General features: G+C 51.5%; 1 protein-coding gene and 1 pseudogene across 9 annotated transcripts in view; both read left to right on the top strand.

Moving 5' to 3' along the window:
- LOC143661291 (ral guanine nucleotide dissociation stimulator-like) overlaps positions 1 to 10,040 on the top strand; it is a 37,988-nt gene extending 27,948 nt beyond the window's left edge. For 5 of the 9 annotated variants that reach the window (XM_077134812.1, XM_077134815.1, XM_077134813.1 and 2 more), the window contains 14 exons: positions 321 to 574; positions 1,317 to 1,532; positions 1,873 to 1,976; positions 2,428 to 2,488; positions 4,153 to 4,224; positions 4,703 to 4,777; positions 4,888 to 5,109; positions 5,355 to 5,387; positions 5,710 to 5,831; positions 6,036 to 6,134; positions 6,433 to 6,652; positions 6,821 to 7,039; positions 8,292 to 8,406; positions 9,781 to 10,040. In XM_077134812.1, coding sequence (XP_076990927.1) covers positions 321 to 574; positions 1,317 to 1,532; positions 1,873 to 1,976; positions 2,428 to 2,488; positions 4,153 to 4,224; positions 4,703 to 4,777; positions 4,888 to 5,109; positions 5,355 to 5,387; positions 5,710 to 5,831; positions 6,036 to 6,134; positions 6,433 to 6,652; positions 6,821 to 7,039; positions 8,292 to 8,406; positions 9,781 to 9,911 — 1,943 coding nt within the window. In that variant the 3' untranslated portion in view covers positions 9,912 to 10,040. The remainder of the gene's footprint in view (positions 1 to 320; positions 575 to 1,316; positions 1,533 to 1,872; positions 1,977 to 2,427; positions 2,489 to 4,152; positions 4,225 to 4,702; positions 4,778 to 4,887; positions 5,110 to 5,354; positions 5,388 to 5,709; positions 5,832 to 6,035; positions 6,135 to 6,432; positions 6,653 to 6,820; positions 7,040 to 8,291; positions 8,407 to 9,780) is intronic. The other 4 variants (XM_077134818.1, XM_077134817.1, XM_077134816.1 and 1 more) reach the window with 4 other exon arrangements.
- Positions 10,041 to 14,791: 4,751 nt separating this feature from the next.
- Positions 14,792 to 15,630, top strand: LOC143661697 (zinc finger BED domain-containing protein 3-like; annotated as a pseudogene).
- The last annotated feature ends 3,631 nt before the right edge of the window (positions 15,631 to 19,261 follow it).

The raw sequence follows: 19,261 nt of genomic DNA, 5'->3' as shown, positions 1-19,261 counted from the left end.
TTCTGATGCAAGCTCCAAGGTTATTCCTCTTTAGAACCAGAGCTGGATGACTCACCTGTTGTAGCATCAGCTACAGTTGGTGGTGACTCCGATACTGTTGGTCCTGCCACCTCCAGAGGTTCAGTCATTTACTGCTTCTGATCTGGAGTCATCCACTTCACCATTCGAAGTACCATCTCCAGAGCTGGCAGCAGCTACACTGCCACATCCAGAGGTGGTGTCCTTGCCAACGCTGGAGCTGGAGGCAGTTATTTCAGCAGCACTAGCATCAGTTCCACAGTAGGAGGTGGCTCACCAGTCACCACTACTGTCACTTTCAGAACCAGCAGCAGTGCCATCTCTGGATCGAGTGCGTGCTACGTCACCAGCTATAGCACCAGCTGCAGAGCAGGAGGCTGTACTGGTGCCGCCTCCAGTGACACCTGTGGAGGTGCAATCAGCACCACCTCTCATGCCATCAGAAGAGCCTTCCTTGTCAGCTGAGAGTCCAGATTATGGGCTAAGGGAGGTGAAGTCTCCAGTCCTGGCATTCCATCCCAGGCAGATGGCAGAGCAGCTAACAAGGATGGAAGTGGTGAGCAGCTGGGCTTGGTAGGGTGGAATTGAGGGGAACTTTTCTGGCATGTGCTGCCTGTGACTTGCCATTCCCTCATCTGGAGTCCAAGCATCTTGGTCCAAATCCCAGCTCCACCATTTTCTAGCCTGGGGGCCTAGGCAATTTTCTAATTCCTAGTGTCTCACTTTCCCAGCTGGAGGGGAGGTCACAGGACACTGACCACATGTGCGATAGCAAGGGGCTCCAGAGTTTCAGTGTGTTAGAACCAATGAGATCTTTCTTGGCCTGGCCAGCTGAGCAGCCAAGATGATCACGCATATGCACAGCCTGTTCCAGGGCTCAAGCCGTTCTCTCCAGGAGGCCTCCACAGCTTCTACATGGATGAGACACCAGTGTATCCAGAACATAGCACTGACAGGGAATGTGTATCTGCACAACATTCGAGGGAGGCGAATAGCTATGGGGAGGTACAGAAGCTGCTTCTAGGCATGGGTTGCAGGAGATGCTATCCTGTGATTGTTGCTGCTGAGGAAGGACTTAAGGAAAATGCAGTTTTCTTCTGCCTGGCAACATTGGGTCCTGGGTCTTGCAAGTGCTGGGCAATCTCAGGGGCCGAGACCCCAAACCAGAGACCCCCTCAAGGCTGAAGCCACACCCTCCATTTGCAAAGCTGCAGCTTGGAACACTGGACCGTTGTCTGGGGATGGTGGAGTCAGTGTTGAGGTGGACAATGGCAGGGTGACACTCCCAACCTCCCCAGGAGCTGTTCAGGAAAGTCCAGGCTTTCCACTGTTTGCATGCCATCTGGTCGCAGCGGGCGAAGATGGGTGAAGAACATCTGGCATCCACCATCCAAGCCACCATCAGCCAATTCCAGTGTGTTAGCAGCAGTGTCATCACAACGTGCCTCGGGAACCAGAGGATGAAGGCCTCGGACAGGGCCAGGGTGGTGGAGCATTGGATTCAGGTGGCTAAGGTATGCTGTGGTAAGCTGCATCCTCTATCCTCCTGGTTCCTGGATTTTACTCTTTACTTTGGTCACACTCAGGTTTCGATGCGTCGTCTAGGTCCCTCCACAGACCCTTGGCCCTCCGTGTTTGGTGCCTCTGCACTTACCTTGCCTGTCCCAGGAGCAGAGCACTCACTTCTTACCTGGTCTCCTTCCTGACTTGGGCTAAAGCCCTCCTCCCTGAATAGTTTCACACTCTGGGCACAAGGGGCACACACTCAGGATCTCGGTGGGTGTCTGCCTCTGCTAGAAGGAGAGATGCCAGCTTAGCCGCCCTTTCTTGACTCATTCCTTTTTCCTTCTGCAGGAGTGCCAAGACCTGAAGAATTTTTCCTCCCTGAATGCGATCCTGTCTGCCCTGCAGAGTAACACCATTGAACGCATGAAGCAGACGTGGGAGGAAGTCTCCAGGTGGGTCTCCCTATCTCCAGAGAAACTCCAGGGGGGACCTGGGGCCTCACCCGAGTCTGGGCATTGTCCCCTCAGTGGCTGACCCTGCTGAAAGGCAGTGCATCCTGTTGCCGAGGGTGGTATGGGTGGGGATCAGAGTCTCCATGTTCCCTGAGGGCAGTTATTCCGGTGAGGAGAGGGTGCCTGACCTGTCAGGTGCAGAGCTGAGCCAGAGGGGAGACCTCCCAGGGATTCCGGCAAGGCAGCACAGCTCTCTGTCCAATTGCAATCAACTAGGAAAAACAAGTGGCACTGTTGATGTGGCATGGGGATCCCATCTGGCCATGGAAAGTTTATAGTCACTCAGTTTCAAAACCATTCATGCAGTCCTTTGGGTTCCCTTGAGTATAAAATCCTATGGATTTGCATTCACACCATCACCCCAATTTTCTGTTCTTTCTCCTGCCTAAAGGGGTAGCTCCTGCCTATTGGAAGAAATGAGGCAAACCTTGAATTGGGACCTCCCAATCCAGGTAAATTTGGGGCAGGTGGCGCCAACAGGGTGGGCTATTGTTCTCTTTGATTGAAGACAATTTTCCAAGTTTCAATGAAAAATTCCAGTATGGTCTTTGTGTGATCTAAGATGAAGAGGGATTTGGTTGGCTGGACACAGCCTGGGAGCAGATGGAGGGAGGAAGCCCTGGTCCTCAGGTGTAGTGAGGCAGCAGTTTCAGGAACACACAGTGAGTGTGAAGGTTTAGCAGGTCTCCTTCCGTGTGGTACGAGTCTACTCCTGGGGCTGCGTCAGCAGTTTCATATGTCCCAGGTATTTATGAGTACTGTTTGGAGGACTTATAAAATTGGGGCAGTTCGCCTGAAAATGTAGAGCTGTGTTCCAGTAGCCCTGTTTCTTGAAGATGATTGTGTGATGATATAGCTCTCACAATGTGACTGTGTGATTGTGAACACCTTGTGTCTGATGCTCCTTTTATCTACCTTGTCAACAGACGAGTAGAACATATGGAATAAAAATAAATAATAGGGGGAACAAATGTTAAGATAAATTTAGTTTGAAATGCTAGTGATCAATGATAGCGAGGGGTAAGGGGTATGGTATGTACATCTTTTTTTTTCTGTTTTCGTTTTATTTCTTTTTCTGTTGTCTTTTTGTGAATTGATGCAGATGTTCTAAGAAATGATGACTACGCAACTATGTGATGATATTGAGAATTACTGATTCTATATGTAGAACGGAATGATCATATGTTAATGTTTTTGTTCGTTTGTTGTTAAATTTCTTTTTCATTAATAATTTTTTAAAAAATGGGGGCAGTTCATTCTGGACCTTAATTAGAAACCACAGAAAAGAGGAAGGAAAATGTCAATGCCCAGTGCTTGCGGAGGCTCTTTCTACCTGGCCAATCGGAGCTGACCCATCAAGTGGCCCCTTCCTGGGTAGATATACAGAGAGTTCTTGGCAGAGGGAACTTCCTGAGAGGCTTGTTGGGGAGGGGGGATCATTGGCATGAACTTTGGCAGAGACTGTGGGACAGAGTCTCCAGTGGGCTTGGGCAGGCAGAAGCTGCTCAATCAGGCCTCCAGAGCCCTCTGTTCCCTTCCCTGGTGACATGTCTGGCTGCATTACTCACCACACAGCATGAGGGCAGGATAACTCTGGGCATATGTGCTGAGGGTTGAGGTGCTTTCATAACAGACTGAGCTAGGCAGAGCCTGTGACTCCTAACTCCCAGCAGAGCCAGGAATAAGTTGTTTCCCTCTGCGTTCCCTGTTTCCTCTACTGGTAATGAAACGAGGACACACTGTCTTGTCTTCCTCATGATGTAGTAGGAGATTCAAGGGAAGACAAGACTATGGGCACTCTCTCCTGTGGCGCCAAGGAGGAGAAGGTGCTAGAGAGAGCACCCCATAGAGAAAGTAACACTGAGATCTGTGGGACACAGCTCTCCTCTGCGCTTTGGAGGTGAGATAAGAGGCTCAGATTGGTCAGGACACTTGTTCAAGGTCCCCCCTAGTGTGTGTTGCAGCTGTGATTCCCATCCTAAATCTCAGCTCACATCTGGTAGCAGCAGCATTTCTGCCAGCTGATGCGGGCAAGCTATTGAAGGCCCCAGTCATGAGAAGAGACTATGCGGTGAGAGGAGGATGGCCTCAGTGACTTGGCTCTCCACCCTTGTAGGAAGGGACCTCGGTGGATTTGACTGGGGAAATGAAACCAAAAAGAGTGCAGAAGAGGCCACTGTGTGAGTGGGTAAGTTTTCCTGAGGCCAAGGAGAGGCAGGGCAGCACTTGCATCCAGGACTGCATAGGGGTCCCTCCTCCTTGTATGACTGCCTCCTGGTGCTGCTATGCCTGCAAAGCCTCTATGAGCTGTGAGCTCTTTTGGACCCTGAGGACAGTGGTTTGCTCAGCTCATACATAGGAGGCCCTGTTGTAGCCAGTCAAAGGACGGCCTTGGGAGACCCCAGTTCAAGATGGATTTTTGGGTCGGAGGGTCCAGCGACCAATAAGATTTGCAATTTGCCAAAAGCTCTCCTTTGGAGGTGACTAGCAGGACTATTGTGGTTCATGGGGTTGGAGGGTTGGTCAGTGGAAAGTTGCTGAGTGTCCCAGATGTGCGCAGTGGGTGGTCCCGAGTCTGAGACTGAGACTTCAGTGCAGGGGCAAGGGTGGGCCGCAGAGAGTCAGGGATCCTCATGCTACATCTGATGCCAGTGTTTCTCATCCAGGCCACCGTTCCCCACCTGTGGATGCTCCTGTCAGAGAGAATCTGCGACACTCCAGCTCACCAGGATACTCAGGAAGTGAGTAGTACCGGGGTCCAGGGAAGGGGGATGTGGGGGCCATGAGGCTTGGGGGAGAGATTCCCTCCCTGAGCCCCAAGCTGTCAGCCCTGGGACCAGCTCATCCATAGGAGCATCTCACAACCCTGGGAGCTGTGGCGTCATATCCACTTCCAGACAAGGAATGCAGAGGGCGGGCAGAAGCCATATCCCACATCTCCTTTGTGCATCCATTCCTGACCTCACAGCTACATGAGGTGGAGTCTGAACTGGACATGGCTTCTCCCTCAAGCATTACCATGTGGGTAGCACGAAGTCAGCTGCTCTGTGAGGGGAAGGTTTGTGAAAGTCTGGTGAGTTCTTTCCAGCCTGTCCCCACAGTCTCTCCATGTGTCATCACAGACGGTCAGGCCAAAAGTTCTGGATGCCTCTGCCCCGGGTTCCCTGTTTGGGGCAAGGTCCCTGAGCATGTCTGAGCACTTTGGGTGATGGCCTGCCCCTGGTGAACCCTCACAGTAGTGCAGCAGGAGCTGGGTGAGGGGATTTTGTCAGAACCTGGAGGACCTCATCTCATGGGCATGGGCTGTCTGTCTTACAGGGGAGACTGATCAATTACGAGATAGCGCTGAAGGTGAGGAGCTCGGGGCATCCCTGCAGGGTGGGTGCAGATGTGAGGGGGGCTTCTACCCACTTTCATTTTTTTATGGGGGGAGTTTGATTCTCAGAGATGAAGTTGACCTGCCCTGTGGGGAGCAGGGAGGAGGTGGCATCGAGGACATTTTCCTGGGGGAGGGGCTCTGAGTATCCTCTGCTGAGGACAGGGACATCTTGAAGGAGAGGGCCCGGGAGGAAGAAAACCCTTGCGAGTAAAGACCCGAACCCGACAGCAGCCCCTGTCCCATCCAGCAGGCCCAGCTGGGCCCCCCTCAACCCTCCCCTTCTCTCTGCACCAGGATTACCAGCTCATCCTGAAGATCCAGCTCTTCCAGCTGGGATGGACCTCCATCCGGTTGAGGCCCCTGGAGCAATTTGGGGCCTGGTTTGGTACCGTAGAGCAGCTCACCGAGTCAGAGCGGTAAGACCATGACAGAAAGTGGAAAGCAGCAGGGGGCCTCCTCCCTCCAGCCCAGGCCCTGAAAGCCTGTGGCCATGGCTCTGGGGATCCCTCACACCTGAGGTCTGACTGCTGGGGCTCCCGGCCGCTTTCTTCTTAATAGACTCTGGGAGGGAGCCCTGAGCTGTGGTTCAGGGAACCTCACTGCAGCCCTCTGCCCTGTAGCTACCACCTGTCCTGTGAGCGGGAGCCCCCATCCCTGTCGGCCAGCAACACACTCCAGGCCCCAAGACTGCCAGATGTTCTCCAGCCTCAGAGCACCGAGTACGTTCCCGATTCAGGACAGGGCAGTGTGGCTGCCTAGGGCTCATTTTCTTTGGGTTATGCATGGGCTCCGGGCGTCCACAATTTCGCGTTGGGATTCCCCACCTCCCACTCCTGACGAGTCCTGTGACGATGTCAATTGCCCCATCGTTCTGGACCTGGTGACTCTCGAAAGAAATAGGAGATGCTCAGTGAGCACTTTGGTGCTTGGAGGCATATCCCCTCTGGGTAGGGGGCATATGAGGGTGTGGACTGTGTCCTTGGCACCCACCCCAGGTGAGTTCCCCCTTCCATCCAGCCCCCAGGAACCCATTGCTGAACCCTGCATCAGTGGCACCTCCCTGTCTAGTGACCAGCTACAGTGTGACCGCAGCCTGAGCATTGGGGACACAACTGCCTCGATCCCAGGACATGTGACCTGCACTTCCCAGCCTGACCTGCAGATCCGCATGGACCCGGTCACTGCAGGGCCTGGTGGACAGGAGAAGCAGGTGCTTGTCCATCCCTGCTCCCAGAAGGTCTGTCCCTGCCTCCCTTCAAAGGCCCGTGTTCCCCTCTCCACACCCACAAAACAGGGTGGCGGTCCAGACTCTTAAGTGGAGCTCCGCGAACCTCTGAATCCCGTGGTCGGCCGGAGGCGTCCCGCAGACTCTGGGGTGGAACCTGATCTCGCTCTCTCCCAGCAGTATGGAGAGCCGACCTCGCCATTGTGCCTGGAGTCGTCCGCTGTCACTGCAGCCTCCAGCGACGCTACTTCCTCCTCGGCCCACCCAGCACACGTGGCCCCTGTGAGGCCCCAAAGAGCCTCAGACCCACAGCTGCTGTACAACCAGAAGGTGGGCGACCGCTGCATCATCCGTGTCAGCCTGGATGGAGACAGCAGCACCGTGTACAAGAGCATCCTGGTGAGCCGGGCGGGCAGCCGTCCCCGGGGCCCTCTCAGGTCAGACAGCGAATGCGGAATGATTGGCCTGTTCCCTCCCTGGCTCCTGGAGCCCTCAGGCTGGTGGTGGGGGAGGTCAGACACTCAAGCACACCGGGGAGGAGCACAGGCTGGTGTGTGACGGCAATCACGGCTCAGGACAGTGGGCAGGGATTAGAGGCCGCCCTCTGGAGTTTGGACAGCCTGGAATGACCTCCCTCAGGCAGTCCCTGGGAGGAGGGAGAGAGAGGACAACATGGAAAGCCCCAAGCTTGATGTGTGCCTGGCCCCACCTGAGGAGCAGTTGGGACATCAGAAGCAAAGGGGCAGGGGGCATGAGTGAGGTGAGAGGGGCCTCAGGGACTGGGTCACATCTCATCCTAGTTAGGGTAGACCCAGGGCAGCCAGTTAGAGTCTGCTGCTGCCACCCAGGCAGGTGTGTAGGCACTCACTCAGGGAAGCGGCTCTGAAGTGACCAGATTCGGGATAGATCAGCCAGTGGAGCCACATCTGCCCCCGCCTGCACCCTGGCTGCTGGAGGTGCCATGTTACCCCCCTGCCCTCTTCTGAACTTGACTTAATGCCAGGAGTTGTGTGGTTGAACCTAAGCTGTCACTTGGATCACCTTTCTGTGAGCTTTGCCCATGCCCAGGCATTTGGGGTGATACAGCTGGGGTGTCTCCCATGACTCAGCACAGGCCTGGCATGGAGTAAGCCAGGGGTGTCTGTCTTCTTCTCCTCACTGACATCCAGGCTTGGACTCCTCGGGAATCCTCCTATCGTTCACCTGAGGAGAATGTTCAGGAGGACAGATATCCTGGGGTCTTAGGGATGCCTGAGCTGTGGTGGGAAGTGCTGGCAGAGGCTGGACCCATCCATTTGCAGTACCCACCTGCATGGAGACTTCTTTCCCAGGGACTGTACTAGCTCATAGGTGCTGAGCCGGCTGATGAGCTAGAGAGTAGCGGCCCTGTCCTAGGGGAGTGAGCAATAAGAAGGCTTGTAGGTCTGGTAGGAAATGGGGAAGGAATGATTGGAAAGACCCCCCCTCATTCCATGGTGGTCTCCCAGGGGAGCACAAAATGACCACAGGGCCCCTGTGGACCCAGGCTGAACTAGGATGTGAGAGCTCTGTGCACCCAGCTGAGACAAGTCCTGAAGGGCCCCAGCCCCTGCCCTGGTGGGAGCCAGCTGCAGGACCCATGCCCTGATGACCTGTCCCCCGACATATCCAGGTGACCTGTGATGACAGGGCCCCAGCAGTGATCCGCAAAGCCCTCGCCAAGTACCACCTGGAGGAGGAAGCAGAACAGGACTACGAGCTGGTACAGATGATTTCGAGACATCGAAGTAAGTAAGGGGCTCATCAAAGAGGCCTCTGTGAGGGGGCAATCTCAGCAGCATGCTCCTAGTCTCCAGGACGGAGGCTGTGTGCTGCAGAAACATCCAGAAATCATGGAGATCAGCATCTCATTGCCCTCCATGCCCACAGGAAATATCCCCTGCCATGACCATCTCCTGGTCATATGTCTTCCTTGGGTGTCGCCTAGGCAGTGGGTCATAGTACACAGCTGACATGATTGAGATCCTAGTCAAAGGTCTCTTTTCCTGGCCCGATGGACATGAATGCTAGCTGATGGTCCTCAGTAACAGGCCATCCCTAGCTAGGATGGGATGAGCTGAGCATGCTAAACGATCATGAGTTTCGGGGCACCCATAAGAAATCTTAAAATCCATGTTCTGTGGTGCAGAAAGAAAACAAGTTCTTGCTGATCCCCTTGGGAACCTCTAGCGAGGCAATTCCATATAGACAGCACTGAGCACTGTCATAGAGTCGAGCAGCCTAGTGGCTGGGTCCGTGCAGCAGTTGCTTAAGCCGTCTATGGCCATTTCTTATCCCAGAAGGTAGAGGAAACCACTTCATGTGAAAGCACATCCCCTGACCGTGCACCATTTATGACAACTTTTTTTGTTTTGGGTGAACTGATCTCATCTTAACACTTATAGCCCAGGCAAACAGTTTTAGGTCCCTGGAGGTTTTTGTCTAAATCCTCTCTTATCTTCCAGCACCACTGGCTGAGATGGGCAGGGTAGGGGTGAGTCCGTCTTTCAGAGAAGGAAGACTGAGACCTTGTGAGAATGAGGACCTAGAGACGGAGCCACACAATTGAGGCAGAAGCAGGAAGCGTGGTCCAGCATTGCATAACAGCAAGCTCTAGGCCAGGACAGTCAGGTGGAAAGTAGGATGAGAGAGGAAGTCAGTGCTAGGTTGAGGGGCCCTAGAGTGGAGAGACTTCCCTGGGTCCTGTTAGGAGGCCTGGGCTTTGCCTGTCTTTCCTTGGTTGTCAGAGGCCTTGTCCTGAGCAGTGCTTGATTCATAGGAGATGTCTGCATTCTAGAAAACTCCTTGAGCCCTGAGATCCCCATCAGTGAAGGCACCTGGGGCAGGGGAGCGGGATGTGCAGATGGGAGGACACTCTGATACCTCTAAGATGAGGTTGCCAGGGATGGATTCAGTGCCACTCCTAATAAGATTTGTTGGGTTCAGAGCTTTTTCAGTTTTGCCTTTGGGCAGGGGTCATTCCAAGGAGTCTTTGCTGGTACTAGGCATGGACTGGGAGACTCACATCTCTGGCACAGGCAAACCTTGTGTAGTACACAGGCTGTGGAGCCGTTGGGGCCCACATGAGCACAGCTGACCGCCCCTTTGCCCCTCTCCACCAGGACTGAACATTCCACTGCAAGCTAATGTATTCTATGGGATGGACCCTTCGGGGAATTTTAACTTCGTCCTGCGTAAGCGGACCTCCCAACTGGGGACCAAGTTTCGCCACCAGCCACGTGTGTCAATTTAGAGTTACAGGAATTGCGATCAGCAGATTGCAAGGTGTTAGTATGAAATAAACACAATAAAATATGTCAGTATTTGTTGATATTTATAATATGTTTTAAATATATTTTCAAATATACTGAAATAAATATATCATGATGAAATTTTGCTATTTTTGAATATTTTTTACTAGACTTAGAAAATATAAAATATATATGTGGCTCTCCTCATACTTCTCTGGAAGCTCTGGTGTAGACTGTGCTACCATGAACACACACACACACTTATTCGCACTGTGCATAGAAAATTTCTGGAAGGATGCAAAAACCATAATGAACACGAACTCTGAGATAACAAACAAGGGATCCATGTGGGACATATTTCTTTGTGGCCTTTAAAAATAAATATTTCCTTGTAATGTTTAGAAAATGCAAATATTTAACAACTCTGATTAATTCTTCGATAGAAAAATTGGCACCGTATGGTGCTTTAAGAATTTGTAAAGCCCATTCTCATCTAATATTCTCTTTGCCTCCATAACGCTATACAAGATTCAGGGCAGAAATCATCCCTTCAGCATGACCAGTGGAAATCAAGGGGCAGAAGAGGAAGTGTCCCGATGTGGTCACAGAGCAGGGTTTGCCAACATGACCAGGCACGCAGGGCTCCTCAATGCACATTTTTTTCTTCCCTGAGTCCCAAGCCTGCTCTCTACCCACATCCACTGTGCCCACTCTGCACCTTGCTCGCCCGTGGGTGTCATCAGATTTCAGCAGTGCAGTGGGGAGCGGCAGCATCCACACCACACCAAGGTTCCAGGGATCAGAAATAAGGAGTCAGGCAGGACCATCATGAGGATACGGGTGCCTTCCTACCAGGAGAGTCTTTTCTTGGATGTCATCTGCCAGAGGCCAATGCTGGGCAGGCAGTTGAGGAGGATGTAAGTAAGTGAGAGAGAAAAGGGGTAGACACACACACACAGAGACACGTACACACACACACACACACACACACACACACACAGACATGTGCACACAGACAGAGACAGAGATAAAAAGAAAAGTGCATTAGATCCCCAAAGTTGTTGGATTCAGAAGATGTCAGCAAACTACAGCCGTCAGGTCCAGAACGTGCTCCACTACTTGTTTCTTTAAATAATGTTTCTTTTGCAGCAACTGCCACTCGTTTGTTTTTCGTGGACTATGGCTGCGTATCTCCCACAGAAGCAGGGTCTAATAAGTTTGACAGAAGGTACAGGGCCCACAGTGTCTATACCATTTATATCGTGGGTATCACAGAAATGTTGGTGATCCCTGGCACACAGTAGGTACAGATGTACACACAGAAGGGCAGCAATTCTTAAGTGGATAGGAAGGCCCTGGAAACACCCACAGAAGCATATTATATCACAATGTGAACTAGACATGCAGCAGATCACATTACATTCGTATTTAGCCGCATGCGTGAAAATGGTCCCTAACTATGTATAGAACCGTTCTAGGGAGCATGGGGAGAAGGATACCCCAATCTAATCTGGTCAGACCTAGGGCTGCAGTCACACAAAGGGTCCCAAAGGTTCTTTTCGCTTTCATTGATGGGAACACTCACTCATGGGTGTCTAAATGTTTTATCTCCTAAAACAAACCTTACAAAGGATTATTGTTCTGCCATTCACTAATAGAACGGTGGCTGTTTGAGGGTTTGAATTGAGACTGCAGTTTGTCTAGATGCACCCTTAGACCTACACTGAATCCAGCCTTTCATTCGCAGGATTAAACACTATTCACTGGGGGATGAAGTAGTTGTTTGAGCGATAAAATTAAAACCATGGGTTCTTTGATTGATATGTGAAAATAAATTTATTGTTTCTAGGATTATTCTTTGGACTTCTATTTTTTTATGTCCACTCTAAAGACATTTACTTGACATGCTTTCAGGCCATACCCTTCACCTGTTCACAGCAGTACACTTTGAAATGGCTTCCTTGCCCATGAACCACCAACCCCAGCGAGAGTTGAAACATCATGGCTCTTTGCAGCCAGTACCCACCCCCATTCCCTTGTCCCTCGGCACCACCACTGAGAAATGGAACTTACATCTCTTCTTTTCAAGGCCATCTTCTTTTTTTAATTTTATTTTATTTATAATCACAATCGACTGGTTTTCTTTTTGTGAAAAATCACATGTATACAAAAAAAGCAATGATTTAAACCACATCACAACAATTAGTTGTAGAACAAATTTCAGACTTTGATATGGGTTAAAAGTACAGAATTTTACACTTTTACTTCTCCGTGCTCTAAGATACTGGAGACTAAAAGAAATATCATTTTAGCAATTCAGCAATCATAGTTGTTTGTTAGCCCTACCTTTTCTGGATAACTCCACCATCCACTCTGACCTTTCTCTGAGTCTTTTGGGGGTTTTTGGACTATGCCCATTCTACCTTTTTCATGTTGGAAGGGGCTGTCGGTAATAGGGGATAGGGGGATGGAACTAGTTGATCTTCTGGAGAGGCTGGCAAAGCCATCATTTTTACACTTGTAATGAGCCTTGCGATGTCATGTTCTCAATTCATGGTGCCTAGTTATCCATGTTTCTGATCCATTGGACATCCACCCTTGCTATGTCTTATTTCGTTCAGTGACACTATAATAAAATGAGTGACCAAATGACACATTTTTTCTGATGACCAGCTCGGAGCTGGGCACTGAATGTGTGTCCTTCTTCTTGCTCTCTCGGTCTTGTATGGAAGATGTGGTCCCATGTGGCCTGGAGGAAACTGGCTCTGTGGGGTTCAAAATCTCACTCAAGTAACAGCAAAAGAGATATGGGTTTGAAATGAAGAATTAAAGAAGGATAATGTCCATGTTCCCTATTTATTTTTTTCTGTGACCCATTGTCCCTTTCTGCGAACGGCAATACTATTGTGCAGTAAGGAGGACACATGGCGAATATCCAAAATAATGGAACCGGGCTATCAATGAGTTATAGATGCTTCCTTAATTAGCTTATTAGGAGAGAGCCAATTGAGGATACTGATTCCCACATCCAAAGTTATTCTCTCTCCTCTCTCGATTGCTCTCTCTCTCTCTCTCTCTCTCTCTCTCTCTCTCTCTCTCTCTCACACACACACACACACACACACACACACACACACACAGCAACTCTGGGAAGAACACAGGGCAACTACTGATGTTGCAGTGCTGGGGCCTGATTGAGGACATCCTGTTGTGGCGAGATGCCAGAGGCTCAGTGCAAACCAGGGAAAGCAAGACGTTGGGATAGAAGCCTGGTGGCTGGACGGGTTTGGAGAGGACTGAGTGGGCCTTGCACTCTAGTTCATGTCACCACGGGTCCACCAGCTTCTCCAAGAAGAGATCCTAAACATGACCGCCCACAGTCCTTCAAGGTTCTGGGCAAAGGCTCAAATTGTTCTTCTCAGATGACAACTTCCACTGATGGAAGATTGGTTGCAGCCAGCAGAGAAGATTACGTGGTCTGAAAATTACTTCATTTCACACAGACTTGTGTAAAGAATGAGTGCAAATATTGGCAGAGACCAGCTCTGTTGCCTACCCCAAAGCTAGAAACTAACCTCCTTGATGCCTGCTGGAGCCCTTCTCGGAATGATGAGTTTTCTTAACCAAGACCTCTCCAAGGCTTGGAAAATAAGATCTTCTGGGGATCTCGGAAAGATGCTTCTCCCTTCTGAGAAGACTGACTCTAGAGAAGTTCCTGAATCCAACCCCAGGAGGAAGAATGCAGGTTGAATGGGAAAGTGAAAATGGGGAGGTGCTTGAGACCTGAAGGAAATTATGTAGGTTGTGAGTCAATGGACCTGAGAACAGCTCTATTGCAACCAGAGTCCTTTTGAAGGGAGATCCCAAATCTTCCTGTTAGATGGAGGTTTTCTCATAGGGGTTTTCTGTTATTTGGGCCAGTAAGTCCACTGACCCACAGATCTGCTTCTTCTTTGCTGTCACAATTGTTCATTAGATTTGTTCATGGTTGTGTCACCCTTTGTGATTCCACATTTGAGCATGAAAGCTTACGCTTTCTGCAATACCATAGGAAGTGATCATGGTACAGGTTTATTGGTATTTCTCACACGCTGATGCCATCATCATCAGAGCCAATGAAATGTGTGAAATTGGGGAGTGGAAGGTGAGAATAACAAACTACATTCTCCATGTGCTGGATTAAGCAGAGATGGGCAAACTTCTGCCCTGAGGTCCAACCTGCTCTGCTGTTTGTTTCTGTAGATAATGTTTAATTTGGAACAACAGACACTCCTTTCCTTTCTTTAAGTGATCTAGAGTAGCATTTCTGCCACAAGTGTAGAAAGGAGAGTTCATGACTAAGGCCACACGGTCCACAAAGTCTAGAATACTTCCTGCCTTGGGCTTTACAGACATATTTCAGATCTGTGACAGACTGTGTGATATGCCTACGTGCAGAAATCCATAAATGCATGGGTGGAAATCCCAGGGAATACAAAATAAGCCACAAAGTGAGCTTTTGATATACAAATGCAGTGTAGCCCACACTGCCCCTGTATCAAGACACATGGACAAACTGGGCCCCTGACTCATATATAAAGGATTGCATTGACAAAATATCTGCGGGGATAGTGGCCGGGCCCTCCACCCACAGCCCGCCAGCCTGCATCCAGTGCGCCCAGCCTGGGAGTGATGGGTCCCTGAGCGTCCTGCAGCTGGGACTTTGTGGTGGCCCCTTCTTATCGGAATCATCACCAGTACTTGCGTGGCCCTGAGCAGATGCACAACCAGCCTTTGAATGAAAAAGTGGAGGAAGTGAATGCTTATACAGGGGAGGAGCCATGTAGTTGGGATGAGCTATAAAGGCAAGTAATTTTATTTGATGACTGCGGCACCTGTAATCATGCGCAGAAAGAATGAACACAAGAGGCTCACAGCACTGAGCTTAGGAGTGTTGCTGCAGCGTTTCGACGCAGTGAGCTCGGTCGGCTAGAATCCCTGAGTCAGTGCAGTCCTGGGAATAGGGCCTGCAATCAAATTGAAAGACCCTGTAGATAGAGGGGAAGTCTGAAGAGCCCATGGTCAGCAGGGAGGAGACCCGCGGGCTGGAGGACACTGTGGTGCAGGGCGGCCTGGCGCCGTCGGCTGCCGGCCTCCTGGGGGCGCCATACTCCGAGTAACGGGGTTACTCTCACCAGGTCCGGGGCGTCGGGGACACCCCTGGGCCCCTGGGACTCCTGCCACTGTGCGGGAAGCAGGTGAGCCGCGGCCCTGGCTTCCACGCGGGGCCTGCGCTAGGGAAGCCCTGGAAGGGCGCGCACCGGCGGGAGCTGGAGAAGGGCAGCGCCCGCCGCAAGCCGCCCTCCGCCCGCTCCCCGTCGCCGCCCTCCGTCCCCGCGGCGGCCTCCGAGGGCGACTGGGCGCTCCTGCTGGAGCAGATGGGCGCGCTGGCCGTCCGCGCAGGCCGGCGGGAGCCGGAGCTGGGGCGGGGCGAGGCGCGGGTGGAGGAGGGAGAGCGCGCCCTGGAGCCGAGGCGGAGGGCGCGGCGGGAGGAGGAGCGCGCCTTCGCCCGGGCGGGCGCGGCGGGCGCTGCAGGCGGAGCGGGAAGCGCTGCAGGCGCGGCTCCGGGAAGTGAGCGCTGGGAAAGCGCCGTGGGCTTGGTGCAGCCACGCCGAAGACTCCACTGAAAGAGGGACAGAGGCGGAGAGGGACGGCTGCGTAATAACCAAGCTCCTCCTGTAGGGTTTTGGTTCCTTTCACCACCCGCGACAGCGCCACCCAAACTGTGGCTCCCGGATCGGCATGTTTGGAGCGGCCTCTCCGGCCCCGCCGCAGCCCTACTGGATCAGAGTCTCCCAATGTGGGGCCCTCCAGGCCTGCCGATGCTTGCTTAAGTGTGAGAAGCACTCCGGGAAACCAGGGCAGAGCTCAAAAATCATTTCCTCTCTGGGCTTACCAGTGTGTATGGGGGAAGCCCCAGCTGCCTCCTTGGGTGTTGCATTTACAGGTCAAGGGTGCAGCTGCATGGAGGTAAGAACTCCAGCAGCCCTGAAGAACCCCATCAGATGAGCCAATGGCCATCAGCGCCCGGGACCTTGTATTTTACCTTATGACTTAAGGGCAGAAACTTCTTTACACATCAGACTGCTAGCACACATCTATACACCAGCTAGGTTAACTATGGATGGAAGGTGCATGGAAATGAGGACAAAGCTTGAGACTGGGAGTTTACTGAAAAAAAAAATTTTTTTTTCTCATTTTCTGTTGCATAATCTTTGCCCATCATCAACTTCTGTAAAGAGGACTATTAGCTTCTATTGCTGCCCTGTACTTTCATCAGCTCTAGTGCCTGCTTCCATTCTTGCTCTCCCAGTGAAGTCCTGGAGAGCCCCTGATTTCACTCGCTACCACACCTTCCGAGCCCCAAACTGCCCACCCAATAGCAGGTTCACCCTATGTCACCTCAGCCACCCTCTTCCCCTTTCAGACCTTATGGCAGCTGTTGTAAATTTGCCCCTTTTGTTGCTTCCCCCCTCCTGCCCCCTTACTGACAACACAAGACGTCAACCCCTTGTCCATTGGAAGAACAGTTCCTTCCCCACGTGACTTCACATCTTCACTTCTGGGTCAGAGGAGAAAGGGTCCCTCTCAGTCAAGCCCATCTCTTCCCCTCATGTTTTCATCTCACTCCTCTTCCTCCTTTACTGGGTGTTTACTCCATTACTTTTCCCTTCTTTCCTCTGTCTGACGCTTCCACTTTTTCCAGACTCTTCTTCAGTAAATATCAATATACTGAAAAACTTCTCCCTGCCTGGTGCTTCCAACTGAACATCACATAAGACTCGAGTCATCTACATTTTCTCCCCACTCTACTTACTTCTTTCCTTTATGATCAGATTTCCTCTCTACAGTGGGCTCTTAAGGAGCCACTACCATCTTCCAATCACTGAATATGATGTTTTCTTTTCAGTCTTCATTTTGCTCAATCTCTCCCACCTTAAAATTCCTCCATTGGCAGTAGGAATTTGCTTTTGCTTCAACAATTCCTCTTCCTGATATAGACTCATAACCAAAAATCTCTCTTCAGGCTTCAGTTCTCTAGTTTTTTTATATTGAAAATGTTCAAGCACCCAGGAAACGTTGGAAGGCTAATACAATAAACTACCCATATATACTCTTCACCTGCACTAAACCAAGATTCCTACTCTTGGTTAGAAATCATCTCTCTGAATCTAGCAAAGTCCCCTCAGAATTTTTTTCTCATGACACTTGTTTTAAGAAGCCCAGGCCAGCTATTTCATAGAAGCTCTTTATTCTCGATGTGTCTGATGGCTTCTTCAGGCTATTTCTATACTCTTTGACTCACCTACTTGTACAACTGCAATGATAACCCCTATGCCAGTGACTCCTAAATATCTCCAGCCTTGAATGTTCTCCCGGGTTCCAGTTCTTCATACCTAATCCTCTGCTGCCTCCACCTGCATATCCTGCTACTACAAGTGGGAGGGGCAAGATGTGAAAGCAACATTCCTGCTGCTCTGAATCATCTTTCTCTGTTGCCTGCCTTGCTGGGGCTGCCACTTCTTCAGACTCCTTGGCTGCTGGCTGTCCTGCAGAACCCAGGGTCTCGTCTTTACAGGATGATGTCTTTTTCATGCATTTAAATGAATCATTTGGTTCCTGCCCTACCCACCACATGCCCTACCTTTGCTCTTTGTTGCTTCCATTCTTTCCCAATTTTCATTATTCACTGCTCCATTACCTCCAACTAGAAGCTTGAAAGTACCTCAGGTCCACACCACCTTAGCATATGCCTGTGTTGTCCCCTGTACTCTGCTTTAACATGACATGTGGAATTATAACTGACCAAATAAAGGACTTCATGTGTGTTTAAATTCTTCAATCTCCCACCCAGACCGGGCTCTGGAAAAAGCACCAATAACTGTGATATCTTTGATAAATACTTAGTCATGCTGCTCTGTTCAGTGCTTCTGGCCAACTGTGAATTCATGGTTTTGCTCAGATTTTACTTCTTGGCTTTCTTAGTGCAAACTAAGTGGCTCCTGCCTGGTGTTTTTGTGAGGTCTGAGGGCCCTTGAACTAGTCTTTGGTTTAAAGAGCAAATGCTCCATGGGAGTCTGGGCCTTGGGAATGCAGGGGTCAGAATGGCTGGTGCCTTTGAGCGGAGTTGGCATGCAGCCCGTGTGAGTTTGGATGATTCACGTTGTCTCCTGGTCCTGGGATCCGCATTTGCAGAGATGGTCAAGAACAGAGCATCCTTGTGGGATTGTGAAAACCTGTGTCTGTTGCTCCTTTTATGCAGGATATGAACATATGTGTAAAAACACATTCCAAAAACCTAAATAAATGATATAGGGGACTAGGGTAAACAAAAATTGTGTAGCTGGCAATACTAATGATCAATGAGGGAAGGGTAAGGGGTATGGTATGTATGGGTTTATCCCTTTGTCTTTTTATTTTTGTGGAGTGATGCAAAGATTGTAAAAATGATCATTATGATGCAAATGCAACGATGTGATGATATTTTGAGAAAGTGATTGAATATTTTGGACTAGTCTACCACGCATGAAGATATCTCAAGAAGCGTTTTTCTCAAAAGAGTGTCCCTAGTGACCTTCTTGTTTGAAGTCTCTGTGGCTCTGAGCTCTGTCCCTCATCTCTGTAAGAAAAAAAACCCAAACCCGTGACTAACTTGCCTACTGCTGCTCAATTAGCCAAACGACACAATGGCAGACCTAGGATGGAGTCCGAGGTCCAGGACAATTGAACTGGAGGCTGGTTGCCGGAGGGCGAGGTGTAAGGCGGGCTCTGTGTGGCTCTGCAGCACTGAGTGCAGGGGGTCACCATCCGTCTCCCCAGCCCCCCAGCTTGCGGCTCCCGGGGCCTCCAGGAGAGCTTAGGCCCGGCCACGACCGGGGCCCGCCCGGCATCTGGTCCCCTGTGGGCCCTCCGGGTCCTGGGCCTGCTTAGACCCGGCAGCCGGGCCTCCTGCGGGGGGAGACGGCGAGCGCAGGGCTGAGGGGGAGAGGTCGGGCCCCCCCAGCCGGGCAGTGTGGCCGGAGGGGCCCCAGGGGAGCCGACGAGACGCAGGCGGTGGGGTCGGGGTGGGGCCTGGCCCCGGAGGGCCGCAGGGGCAGGGGCAGGGGCCGGGGAGGGGCGCGGGGCCCCAGCGGGAGCCGGTGGGGCGTTGCCGACTCAGGGGCAGGGCCGGGGCCTGAGGAGCCGCGGGCTCCGGTGAGGCCTGTGGCGGCTGCTCCTGCCGTCGGGGCCGACGCGGGGGCGGGGCCGGGGCCGGGGCCGGGGCCGTCCAGGCGGCGGGGAGCAGAAGTCGGGGAGCCGCCCCGGCCGCCGC

The sequence above is a fragment of the Tamandua tetradactyla genome, chromosome 17, assembly GCF_023851605.1.
Source record: "Tamandua tetradactyla isolate mTamTet1 chromosome 17, mTamTet1.pri, whole genome shotgun sequence".
Classification (NCBI taxonomy): domain Eukaryota; kingdom Metazoa; phylum Chordata; class Mammalia; order Pilosa; family Myrmecophagidae; genus Tamandua; species Tamandua tetradactyla.
Note: the sequence above shows the minus strand (reverse complement) of the source record. Positions and strands in the feature narration are given on the sequence as shown.